At 54.6% G+C, this 13,566-nt stretch overlaps 1 protein-coding gene across 5 annotated transcripts in view; it reads right to left on the bottom strand.

Annotated features, from left to right (window-relative positions):
• The window catches only part of DPP6 (dipeptidyl peptidase like 6), a 956,302-nt gene that overhangs the window by 101,651 nt on the left and 841,085 nt on the right, over positions 1 to 13,566 (bottom strand). For all 5 annotated transcript variants that reach the window (XM_027574866.1, XM_027574864.2, XM_027574862.1 and 2 more), the window contains exon 9: positions 323 to 477. In XM_027574866.1, coding sequence (XP_027430667.1) covers positions 323 to 477 — 155 coding nt within the window. The remainder of the gene's footprint in view (positions 1 to 322; positions 478 to 13,566) is intronic.

Here is a 13,566-nt window from a genome sequence, read left to right as displayed (position 1 = left end):
AGGGTGCCCCAGGAGCAGGCAGGGTGGATTGTTGTTTCCAGGGAATCATAAGTGGAGGTAATGTATTTATTTTGGTTCCAATGAAACTCAGACAAATGATTCACGGTCGTTCAGTTATTTAAAACAGAATAAACCTGCCGACAAATTCAGCTCCACAAAGATGGGCATTTAATGCAACGTAATGGGAAATACTGACTCTTGCCTCTGTTGACTACATTGCTTAGAACACGTCTGACTAGACAGCCCCACGTCTGGAGTCGCCCGGGGCAGGGCTATGGATGGACAAGGCAAAGCATTTGCTCTACTGTTTCCTCCCGCCTACCTTGGGGTAGTGGTAGGGCTTCACCGTGGGGTAGATGGAGCCGGTGTAGGTTGGGAGCTCCATGATGGGCACGCGGGAGTCGTTGATGGTGGCATAGGCGAGCCTCGTGCCATCCGGAGACCACCAGTGGGCGATGTGAGTCTTCAAAATCTCCTCTATGGGAAAACAGAGTGGAGAAATGTAGACAGACGGCACATAGGGGTGTGAACCAGGGCTGTGTGGGCACGTCTGGGAGCGGCCAGCACATCAGGCATTCCCTCGGGGACATGGATCTTCTGCCCCTTTTGAGTGGTCTTCACTGTGCCTGGATATGCCTTCATTCCCTGGGGGCTCAAGAGATGCCCGGTGCTGACCACTGAGCCCCAGGGAAACCCAATAAATCAAGGTCCACCTGAACAGAAGCTCATGGTCTGGAAAACTTTATTTTTATTTTGCACACATTTGAACACTCTGAGCCCAACACATGCTTTTTGAATAGAATTATTATTGCGCCACTGCAGGTTATTATTTTAAGATGCTTTAAAAAGCAGAACAACAGGAAGTCAGTCCCCACAGTAGCAGGGCACATCCAGGTAGCACCAAGTGAGAAAGGACGCTGTCTCCAGAAAATCCCAGGTCGGCTTGCAGGAGGCACCTGGGGACTCACGCCTACACATGCACACACGTTCCCTCGGGAACAGCTGTGCGGAAGGAGAACGTGTCCCACAGTCAGCACACTCCTCAGCCTTAAAGGAATGATGAATTTCCCTGGCTGTGGCAGAAAAGCAAACTGGCCCCATCTTCAACGGGGCTGAAGTGCAAATGACAATTCTCACAGGTGCCCCCCACTATTTTGTGTTATCGCAGCCAAGTGTCTTGGCTAACGCGAGTCTTAACTACAGATGAGTTTTGTGGGATCTGTTATCTGCTCCAGAAAGAACAGTTCTAGTCCGCTTTCACTCCCCAAGTGTACCAAGTCAGGGTGCTGGGGACCAGAGACCCCAGCTCTTAGGTCAAGGGATTGTCTTTACATGATCTATACGCATCGCCAACGATTTCCCTCCAGATTTGTTTTTAAAGTAATGGTCACTACAATTATAGGATCACGTAATACAAGTCACACTGAACTGGTCGCTCTCAGGTGTGTCCCATACCCCGGCTCCATGTGCCCGCGGTGACAGAGAGGCAGTGGAGGGCCCCAAACTCATGCCGAGCAGATGACCTGAGCGCACGTGACACAAGGGACAACACTGTACGTGGGGACAAGGCAAGGACAGCCGGCCGCAGAGGAAGAGGAACACGGGGGAGGGCAAGGGCGGGGGTCAGACGGCCACAGAGTGGACACCGGGGCTCATGGCCGTGTCCTGGGGACCCTGCTGCCACCGGCTGTGGAGATGCCCACGGCCAAGTCCAGGCCTGCGAGCGGGGCAGGCTGCAAACCCTTGGGTGTGGGGGCTGCCTGAAGGCGCAGATGTTCCTCCCCCGGGCTCACTGGCCTGGCCTCTCGGGTGGAGGAGGCCCAATGCCTGCGCCATTCTCCCTGAAAACAGCTCCTCCCTGCCTTGCAGGTGCTTCCTCCAGGCCGTCAGCCCCCCTGGTGGAGGCCCCCACTCAAGGCAACGCGGGCTTGCTACTCGGCTGCTCACCAGATGGCTGAGCCTCGCCCAACACCCAGCACTCCTGCCCCCCGCATGCACCCCGGTCTGAATGCAGGGCTTAGTGCGCAATAGGTGAAAGGCCCCCAAGTCCTCGGTTTTAGCCTCTGTCCACGGAGGGCACGGCCGCCGCCCCGAACAGCCCCACCTCCCGTGTCCTGCCATCTCGGGGCAGCCCGCGAAAGGGCTCAGAAGCTTATCCAGAGCCCACAGAAGCCCAAAGGTCTCCTGAGGTTAAAAACAAAAGGAAAGGAAGAAGGCTGCCTCTCCAGAGCCTGTAAGTTTCCAGCGTCTCTGGCAGCCGGCAAAGTGACTTTCAGGTGTGAGTTTGCAGTGAGGTGATTCAGAAGTGACTGCAGAGCCACCTGACTCCTCTGCTTGGCGCCGTGGAATGGTGAGTAATAGACTCCAGCAGATGGTCTGACGGAAAAAATAGGCACCATTTGCAATGCAATTTGTGGGTGATTCTGCTCAATCACTTCCACGCCGCAGGGCTTGGGGGAGGGAGCCAATCAAGGTAAGTGGCATCACAGAGAGGGAGCGAAATTGAAGGGGCTTAGGGAAGGAGGCATAGTCTGCCCGAAATCAGCGGTTTTCACAACACGTGAACTCATGGCCAGCTCTGGATTCTCCCCGTAGGGAAATGGCTGGCTGCGCAAAGGCTTTATAAATGAAGAAGGTTTTCATAAAAACAAACACCAGCACGACCCCTGCAGAGATGCTTCTGTTCTTCTCTTTGGGCCCAGAGCAATCCCCTGAAACGAGAGGGATGGCACCACACCTACGTCAGGCCCCCAATGCTCAGTGTCCGGGGCGGGGGGCGGGGCGGAACCAGCTTCTCACTGCCCCCCCCACACCCCTTCTGTGCATCCTGCTTCCAGACTCGCCCTCAGGAGAGAGAATGAATATGCGGTGAAGGCCTGGCCTGATTCTGGGCAGAGAGTCATCTGTTTCTGTCCATTCCATCAACAAATGCCAGTGCCTTTCACTAAGTTCAAGGCGCCGTGCAGAGACTTTGGATGCAAAAAAGGGTCACTTCACACTGTAGCATGTGCTGGGCAGAAGGTAACTCAGAGACTACGTAGTACAGGGATGACAAATATCTGGCATGTGTGTTGCAAATGTTAGTTCCCTTCGATTCCAGCCGTTGGCGGGACGATGGACAACGCGGGCTGGGCCACACATGCCTGGGGGCGGGGGGCTTGCAGCCTACTTTCCCCAAATGCCCTTTAACACACTGCTCCTTGGCATTTTTATTTTTCTGTGTGTTAGTTGCTCATTAAAGAGATAATGAAGTATAAGGAACTGAAGGCAGAAGGACCGGGCAGATGAAATGTTGGCATTTTTGTGTTAATTATGAATGTCCCTATTCTGCAAACATTTTCTTCAGGATCTCCAGCTTAGTGAGGCAGTTGGCTTAAATGCCATGAACCGAATGCAGCTTTGGGAAAGAGTTCTGCAGAGGGAAAAAAAACGATCTCACCAGCTAAATTAACTGCATGAGCCCTTGCCTTGCAACAGGACAAGAAGCTTGCCCTTCTGAGCGAGTACGAGTAACTTGCAAAACTGGACGCTGGACCTTGCTTCCACCTTGCCTGTCCTGTCCAGGGACCATTTTAGAATCAAACAAGAAAAATACATTTGGAGCCATTAACTAGTCACGACTGCCCCTCCTGTCAAGGGGTGGAAGGCTCTTTCCATGCGCTGAAGCTCATAGGAGGATATGGGCCAACGTTCCTCACTTCTTGTCACCGTATCTTAAAGAAGCCAGCTCCACTAAGTGAATGTTATTTACTTATGACAAACAATGTTGAGGGCTTATCCGGAAGGACACAATCTCTTTGGCCTCAAGGTGATAAAGGCCAATCGGGCAAAGAAGAGAAATTCTCACGTATTCCCGAGTGTTTGGCAGGTGCAGCATGAGAGGGGACCCCACACGGTTCCATGGTGGGAGCCTGGCGTCACTAGGCTGTTCTCAGGAAAGCACATGGGAGTGGTGCACACTTCTCAGTACAGATGCTGTGCTCCACTCCAGGCAGAACAATCTGTATTTGCTGGGGTTGGGGTCGGGGGTGGGGAGGGCACAGGTGTCTTTTCTGCAAAAGCTCCAGGAGTGGCTTTGGTGTACATTTTGGTTAAGAATGACCAATTTCAGGCACCTGGGTGGTGCAGTCGGTTAAGTGTCCGACTCTTGGTTTCAGCTCAGGTCATGATCTCGGGGTCCTGGGATCGAGCGCCCCCATTCCCCCTACACCCGCTGGGCTCGGTGCTCAGCTCTCTTCCTCTCCCTCTGCCCTCCCCCCCTGCTCCCTCTCTCTGTCTCTCAAATAAATAAATCTTTAAAAGAAAAGAATGACCAATTTGACCAATACACTGTATCTGATCAAATAAGTGTTGTATTTTGGAACCGTAGGCATTGGCTTTATCAGTATACGTGACATATGCTTCCAAATTATTTGTAGGGGTATACCTTATCGAACAGGAGAACCACAGGTTCCCCTTAAAGGTGTGTGGTGGTTGAACTGTGGGCCCCTCACGTATGATACAAAGGGATATGCTGCGTCCTAACCGCTGGTAACTGGGAATGTGACCTTACTTGGAAACAAGGTCATTGCGGATGTCATTTAGATGAGGTCATCCTGGAGGAGGGTGGGCCCCAATCCCATCTGACCCCTGTCCTTGTAAGGAGAGGAAAAGAGCCACAGAGACAGATGGGGACGATGTCTTGGGAAGGCAAAGGCAGAGGCTGAGGGGTCGTCTACAAGCCAAGGGACGCCAAGGGCTGCCAGCCAGCAGGACCTGGGAGAGACAAGGCAGGATTCTACGCAGAGTCTCGGAGGGAGAACGGCCCCGTGACACCTTGATTTCAGACTTCCAGCCTATGGAACCGAAATAAAACATTTCTGTGGTTTAAAGCCACCCAGGATGTGGCATTTTGTTTCGGCGGCCGCAGGAAGGTTATGACTGGCTCTGCCTACGCCGGTCGCCGGACAGCCAGCCCCACGTCGGGAGGATGTGCACTCCTGAGTTAGGGGCTCCAAGGCAGCCAAATTCTTCCCTGAAACTCAGTGGGCGGCATTTCTGAGTGAGACCTGCCCAGCAGGGGTGCTGTACCGTTTACCTCGCCCGAACAGCGGGTGGGGCTGCCAGTGCCCCTGCTTCCCCGGCGTGCACACGTGTGCGCAGGTCTGACACTCTGTGTGCTGGGCTGGGCCCCACTCCCCAACCCCACTCCCTCCCTCCAGCTCTGAGGCTTCCAGCCTCCAACAGGCCGATGGGGTTGGCTTGTCTCCGCTACACGCTGGGTACTTGCCGTCGTGGGACCATGCACCCCGGTCAGACGTAAGAACATCCTCTTGTGTTTAACAAATATCCATAAAGTGAAATTTGTGTGCCAGACGCTGTTGTAAGTACTTTACACACAACTCAATCCTCCTACAGCTTCACGTTTAGGAAAATCGTTCTTAGACTTAGTCACCGGCAGTACAAAGCGCCAGTCTGGCCCCCCTCTCTGGACACGGTGTGTTTGCCACCAAGCTCTGCCCGCACGACCTCAGCCAGGACAGGCACTCAGCCCCAGTCGCTGGCCCCACTGGGACCGCCACTCATTCAACAATCCCTTGAGCCAGACGATGCTGTCTGTCTGAATTCAAGTTTATTTCTGAGGGAAGGAGTCCTCGAGTGGGCCTCAGACAAGCGCGAGGAAGGCTGCAGACCCCACTAGGAGCTGGGTTTCATAAGGCTCGGGGTGGGGGAAGGCAGCAGAGACTTTGAGTCTCTGGTCTCTGTGCGGGTCCTGTGGCCTGGCCCTGGGGTCGGCGCCTCGTGCTGGTCCAGAGGGACAGGCTGCTCCTGTAAAGAAGTCTCCATGCTCTTGAGCTGCATGCCTCATTTCCTTAGCAGAGAAAGCCTCACCAAATCTGTCTCCTCGTCCCCTCCCTTTCGCCACATTACCGTGCTGATGTGAAGGAGGCATTTAAAACACAAGAGGGTCCTCATCAGGGAGATAATCAAGTGATAATCAAACGTATGCAAAGTTAGGTAAGCACTGAGCTGGAGTGTGTGCTTTCTGCAGAGAAGAGCGCTGAGCCTGGGAGACCTGGCTGAGGCCTGCGTGGCTTACCCGGGGCTGCAGGAGCTCACGGCTCAGGCCCCACAAAATCGGCACTGTCCCAGTCGAGAAAAAAGGGGCTTTGGGAGAAAAATCCACAGAAAAATAGTGTCGCCCAGGAGAAGGCCTGGTTTCCACCTGCTACTTCTAGGGGCCTGCGCTGCCAGCAGGGAGCTGGACTCTGCCTCTGAGCTGCCCTCCAGGACCCTTTCCCTCGACTGTAAAGAGAGAGGATCAGTTCCCCTTTCTGAATGTGAGCGTCCCTTCTTACAGAAATAGAAGGCAGGTACCACATTTTAATTCAGTTTGAAATGCTCAATATATTTTAAAAAATAAACTGTATTCCATTCATCACCAGAGCATCTGACATACTGGACAAATATTTAAATGTCCTGTGACGTACAATGTATTGGGTTCCACGTATAACCAAGTGTGACCATGGATTCGTGGGCTTGCTGACATAGTGCCACCGCCCGTTTCCCCACCCTGACTGCTTGGGGCCCTGACTTGGATGTTCACTAAGCTTCCTTTGAGCCGATTCTAGGAGGCAGGTCACCAGACTGAACGCCATGCTGTTTCCCGAGTCTTGAAAAAGTAACCACTAACTATAAGCAGGGCTTTGCCAAGGCTGCATTTACTAGAAAACCGTGTGAGTTTAGAACAGCCTGAAAGTGAGCCTGGCCACATGGGCACTGCCTGCAGGAGTGGGGGTCCGAGAGGAGCATGGGGCGTGCTCAGGACGCACACTCAGGCGCCACTCAGCCGCCTCTGGGGCGTGCTCAGGACGCACACTCAGGGGCCACTCAGCCGCCTCTGGGGCGTGCTCAGGACGCACACTCAGGCGCCACTCAGCCGCCTCTGGGGCGTGCTCAGGACGCACACTCAGGCGCCACTCAGCCGCCTCTGGGGCGTGCTCAGGACGCACACTCAGGGGCCACTCAGCCGCCTCTGGGGCGTGCTCAGGACGCACACTCAGGCGCCACTCAGCCGCCTCTGGGGCGTGCTCAGGACGCACACTCAGGCGCCACTCAGCCGCCTCTGGGGCGTGCTCAGGACGCACACTCAGGCGCCACTCAGCCGCCTCCTGCTCGGCCACTCCTGATCTGCACACCAAACTCCCAGCAGAGTGGAGGCTAACTTCACATGACATGTGGCCTCTGGCGAACTCCGCAGCCCTAAACATCCTGGTGTTACCGAGTGGAATCATGAGCCCTTGTTTGGTGTCAACATTCCTATTTTGTGTGTCCAGGATTTCCCATCCCCGCGACTCTACGCATGCTCTGGAGGACAGAAAAGACAACTGGCTTCTGCCAGAAGGCTCTGACCAACAAAAGAGGCAAGAATCTTACGGCGGATCTGGAAGAACAGCACTTGAACAATATGCCCTCCCACATCCTCTGTGGTGGCGGCCGCTGTAAGAAGGTGCTCTTATTCCAAAATGACTGTGTACATTTAACCATCATGCAAGACCCTAAGAAGCAAAGGGAGGTGTTGCAGAGAGAAGGGGGAGCTTGCAGGTTTGGAGCAGGGGGCGGTAGGCAGGGGCTCTTGCAGATACTCTGCCCACCCCCGCACACCCAGTGCGCAGGAGAGAGGCTGTCTCCGTCCCCCAGAGGGACGAGAGGTCAAAGGGAAGGACAATGCTGACCGGGGCCGACCTCATTCTCCTTTGTTCTCCCTAATCATTCGCGAGTAGCAGCTGGGCCAAATCCAAGTGTCGCAAAGTGGACGGAGACGGTAGACGAGGACCATCCTCGAAGGCTTCCTGGAGAGGGACTGAAGAGGAGACAGGGCTTTGGGCAACAGCGTCCCGCCCTAGAGAGGTTGGGTGCGCAGTGCTCAGGAGGGTGAACTCTGGAGCTGGGCTCAGGAGATCCAAATTCTGGGCCCGCCCCTCGCCAGCTGTGTGACCTGAGTTTGTCTGTAAATGGGGATGGTAACAGTATCTACCTCGTCGGGCTGTTGTAAGAGTTTACAGTAGTAAATACCCGGCGTCTGTGCCCTGTAGTGCCAGCTACCGTCTATCATCAGGGGACAGATAGCAGGGCCCACCGAGGGAGCAGAAGAAATGCGAGCAGGAGATTGGCCTAGAACCAGACCGACCAAGTGATCAAGCGGGAGACGCTGCCCAGCTATCTGGCCTGGTGCCTGGCGAGCCCGGGCATCTGGTCACGGAACAGCCTCGAGGTCGGGGGAACTCATCACGGGTCACCCTTGTGGGTCTTGGTGATTCGAGGGCCAAAGAGCAAATGGCCACACTTCCCTACGGGGTCCCAGCGGGTTATCCCGGCCTCGCTAGGACAAACTGCGGGGGACACGCTGGAAAGTCAGGGCCAAGAAGGTCGTCGGGATTTTCAGTGCACACTTTGTAAAGCATCTGCACAAACGAAGTTTCTTCTGTAACAAAACAATCCCAGCAAACTCATCTCCCCCCAAGTCCTCCCAACTGTTACAATAAAAACAAGGTGGTGAGGATCAACTTTGGGAAGGCAGGGCTGATTCAAGGTAGAAGGCAAGCCGATGAAGGCTGCCACAACTGGCTGTCCCTGGCGCAGGAAACATGTGGCCGTGACCCCTGACTGCAGGTCTGGGCCACAACGATTCTTCTCTCCTTCCTGCCAAACCGCACAGGCAAATGCGCACGGGCCTGTTTCAGCAGGTGCTCCCCTAATCCTCGAGACAGACACCTCGGGTACCTACCATTACTAGCCTTTCTCCCTTGAGGACATTCAAGGGGAAAAGTTTAAATCATTTGCTCCAACCACAGAGCTAGTAGGTGAGAGAGTGGATCCGTGGAGAATGCTGAAGGCGCCCACGTCTGCCTGCGGTGTCCTTCCGCGCCCGCTGCACTGTCTTACCGCCGGCCACCACGCCCCCGGGCCCCTGGGGTCCCAGACCCCGTGCATCCACCAAAAATGACACGAAGATCAGCGTGGCCAGAGGCGTGTCCAGCCGGTCTCACATCACCGATCCGATGCTCTTACAGAATAGCGCTGAGACAGCCTGCCGCTTGCGCCCTGGCACTGGCCAGACACTGTTTTAAATTCAGCTCCTGAAATCCGTTCAATTTCAAAAAAAGAGAGTGTGCTGCCATAATATGCTAACTGAGTTTGATATTAATTTAATAATCTATACAGTGATTGGTTTAGTGTCTCAGGTAAAATATATTACCAGCCCTGTAATGATTTTTAATTTCCTTGGACAGTTACAGCTTTCTTCCTGGTGTTTTGCCAAAGCTGATCATCCTGTTAATATTCACAAGAAAGTTAAAACTGATTGAGATTCTGAAATTGGAATTTTAATTGGCTAGCGACTTAGCCACCAACCGAGATTTACCACAGTTTGTATTTATAAAGGTTTCTTTTCAAAGTACTGACTTTATTTTGTCCTCTTCGGAAAGTTAGAGTTTTTCACCGCAAAGCAGAATTACAGCCTTAAAATGAAATGTAACATTCCTATTATACATTGGCTTTCGCTTTAAAGTTGTGTCATGAGAATAATATTTCCTCTGACAATACACTGCAGAAAAGCTCATTATTAAACATATTTTCAAAGAAAATCCTAATGGAGCACAGTCCCCTTAATCAGTTTCAGATATTCTGCATAATTATTTCTTAATATCAGTGGAAACATATTTTAAAAATAATGGATATCAGAAACAACATGTATGAGACAGGGAATTAGGTCTCAAGCTTCTGCTTTTCTAAAAGAGGAAGGCTACTTAACTGTAAATTATAAACAGCACTCAGAACAGTTTCCATACCCAACAACATCAAGTTATTAGTTACTCTTGGTTCTGCTGTTCAAAGAACAGGAGTCTGCCTTCCGACTCAGGCAGACACATCCTGACCACGGGGAAAGAGCTCAGGAGGAATCTGACAGAGAAGGGGCGCTGCCGTGCTGTTTCTAGGGTGCAGATGGAGGAGGAGAAGTGGAGGGTGGAGGACCAGGCACACCCCGGAGCCCGGGGCCGAGCCGTCCTCACAGCCCACCCGTGTCCCTGAACTGGCTGGACGGTCACCGCAGCTCTGCGCTGTGCAGTCGGCCAAGGACGTGAGGTCACCGGTCCAGATGGGCACCTGACCACAGGCCTCAGCCGGACAGCCCTTTCCAGGGGGACAGAACGAACGAGAGGCAGGGACCATGCTCGGAGTCCATCCCACCCCTTCCTTTAAAGCCACTGCGGTGCTGGCTGCCGAATGCCTGAGGGGCATGACTCCATCGATTCGACCCGGGAGAGGTAACCGCAAGTGAGAAACACCTGCCGGCTTCCCGGAAGTCGCTGATTCAGTGGGGCCCCCACCTGGGCGCACCTTTGCGTGCCGGTGTATACCAGTGCACTTCAGAGCTCGAGGAAGGATCAGAAGGTGCCAGAAACACACCCCTGCCACTCGGCAGCCCTGCCCTGTGTAAGGTCCTGCCCCCCACAGCCAGCCTCACCCCGAGAGCGGCGCATTTGCCTTCCCACCCTCTCCTGCCTTCTGCATGTCCTGCTCATCAGAACCACAGCGCTGTTGGGTCTGGCTGTCACAGAGAAGCGAGGGGCTCAGGAGCAGGCAGCTCTGGGAGCTGGCTGGGCCCAAGAGGGGGTCCCGGCTGAAAGAAACCTGACCCTGTGTCCACGCCTCTGTGGGCTGTGGCTCCACCACCCACCCTTGGAGAAACGCCCTGTGGCGGGAACACGGAACCCCACGGAGCCCCTCCCCAAAGGCTGTTCCCCTACCGACGGGCTTCCCTTTGCCATCCTACACGCGGGTGGTGTCATCCTCTGTAATGGTCTGTGACGACAGCCACCACTGTGTTGGACCATCACCCACCATTACGTGCACACACACCCAAGCCCAGAAATATTCCCGTTCTTACCATTTCTCTCCTACACCGTATCACCCCTTTTCATTAAAGCATCTGTCCTCTGCAACACCATCCTACCTCACGGAGCTGCACGACTGGGGCAAGGCCTGAAGTTTGAAAACTATGGGCCATCCGGAATTAATGCATGCACAGCAAACCTGCTCTTATTAACACCACCCCCACCCCCGCCGCAGCAAGTCACAGAAATGGGTACATTCCCACCAGGCACCGACCCACGGCCCTAAACAAGGCCTTCAAGCCCTCACATCCCTCACCCACAAAATGGAAAGAGCAAAGTTGTGAGAAGTTGGAGGGAGACCAAGTGCAGAAAGGTCCTTGCAAATCCTCAAGGTCATAGTGCTGCCCCTCTCCCCCTCATGCACGGCCCACTGCACGATGTGCCACAGGGTCATGGCTCCAGTGAGAGCTTTTATGAAGACATTCCCGTGACGTTGCGGTGTTGAGAATGTTGGGGATGTGAGCTCCGCGGTCCCTTAATCTCAAGGAGCATGGCGTGGGCCGGGACAGGCGCGAACACTGTCAAGACGGGAAGAGCAGGTTCTGTTTAACCTGCCTCCCCACGCCGGGCCGACCCGGGTCCCCCACTGCCCCTTTCTGTGGCTCCACCCCCCCCAGCAGCAGGTGGGCTGCTCCCTCCTTGAGGAAGCGCCCGCTCTTCCTCTTCATCCAAGACCCAGTACCCAAGCAGACCAGACACCACTGTCCGCTTAGGGCCCCTACCCTCCCTCCATCCATTCTCATTACTGTAATAAATCCATAACTTAGACGACAAACGGACCCACGCTGGTGCCACGACACTCGGCAAGGCAGCTGCTACACTTTAGCCTCGATGGTACCCGTGGTGTGTGAGGTGCTTTGCTTTCCATGATACATCTTCCCGTACGTTACACAGACATGACTGGAGTGTCGACCGATCATGACGCCCTGTCTCCAAATCCCTGTTCTGCAGGCCGGTACTAACAAGCAGAGATGAAGGCTGGCTCCTACGAGGACCGTGGCCACTCACTCGGTGTCAGAGAAGAGAAATTGTTCCAGGTTTTACTAACCTACGGCGCTTTCTGACAGCGACAACACGCGCACTCATACCTGCAGTCTGCCGAGTGCCGAAGACAGGACCGGTGCCGCACGGCGCCACACCTGTTAGCACGATCATCACGCGTGGCGCCGATGGGGACGCCGCAGCTGGCCACGGGGACCGACGTGCTGGGGCTCACACGGCCGCTAGGTGGGAGACACAGTCGAGGCTGCCAGACTCCAAGCCCTTGCTCTGACCAGGACGCCAACCTCACGGGACGCTCAGCTCCCACTTCTGTACAGTTGGGAGTTTGCCACATTCTAAGAGCCTGTGATTTCTGGTCCAGTTCATGGAGCAAGACATCTACACCGCCAGGCAGACGGCGCTGGGAGGCGAATGCAGACGGAGCGGGACGGCGCAGAGTACGGTGGGATGGGCTCCTGCTCCCAGCACAGCGCGGGCCCGGGAGACGGTGCCGAGGGGCCAGGCCTCTGAGGGAGCTCGTGGTGTCTCCGTGTTCGGTGGGCACGGCCGGGACTTCCTGTCCCCTTCCTCCTGCGGCACGTCCCTTCCGAGGTAACCCTGTACGGTGATCATGGACTTACCGGCTGCGAACGCAGTGGCAGGTGCGAGCTCCCGCAGCCCCCAGGATAAGCGGGCGGGACACGCCATTCCGGCCACCGGGAGCTCACACCGGAGTCAGAGAAGAGCTCTGATGATTTGTTTCTCATCCTCCTAGGGAGTTTGTTTCCAAGATAAAGAGTACATTTTAGTTTTGTTTTAAGGATCAGCTGTATGAATCTTCTGTTCGATTTTGTGCAGTGGTCGGCAGAAAATTTTCGCTTCTTTTTATAGTGAAGAGCAGCAGCCCCAGTGAATTGTCCCTTGGCCAAAATCTAACCAGCTTACAGAAGCCTACAATCTAGCAAACCATCGCTGTGCTCTGTTTTCTCCTCATGCTTTGTGGCTGAGTGTGGTCCAAAGCCAAGGCGCAGGAACCATCCTGGCTGTTACAATCACTGTGTGAATAAAATAATTGCAGGTAGAAATTTCCAGATGCCTGGGAAATATTTTCTAGTCCTTGTGGTGGGGTTCTCCCAGCGGAAGAGCACAAGCTTGGGGGATCTCACAAGGAGGGGCTTCGTTAACAAGCCCCCCAACAGGATCAGGCTGGTCACATGGGCCCCGTCCTCACTTCGAACGCGGGAGCTCCGCTTTCTCCCTTTCGTGGGGAGGGCGGCCTTATCGCCCCAGTTGAAGGACTGGGGGCTTCGGGCTTCCGGCAGGATTCTGGTCCGACAAAGCAGGATGCCTCCTGGTGAGCTGTCTAAGTTGTGCCGTTGGAGCTCAGGGGGGAGGTGCCTTCCTCCGAAGAGAGACCAGCGAAGCCACGTCCTCCTGGATGTTCCCACGACGCTGAGGTGTAGAATGTTCGCTGGTTTCTCGCACAGTCCCTCACTCACCGGTGCCCCGAGCTCATCCTCCTCCCACTTGGTTTCTTCTTCTCTCCTTGAGGATAACAGTAACCACAGCCAGCTGACACCCCAGTTTGGTGCTGAGGTGCCCTGAGTCCTCTGAGCTTCCCCAGGATCCAGGGGGATGGGCCGGGCAG

This window comes from Zalophus californianus, chromosome 12 (genome assembly GCF_009762305.2).
Source record: "Zalophus californianus isolate mZalCal1 chromosome 12, mZalCal1.pri.v2, whole genome shotgun sequence".
Taxonomy (NCBI): domain Eukaryota; kingdom Metazoa; phylum Chordata; class Mammalia; order Carnivora; family Otariidae; genus Zalophus; species Zalophus californianus.
The sequence above is the reverse complement of the archived record's forward strand: the minus strand, read 5'-3'. Positions and strand labels throughout refer to the sequence as shown.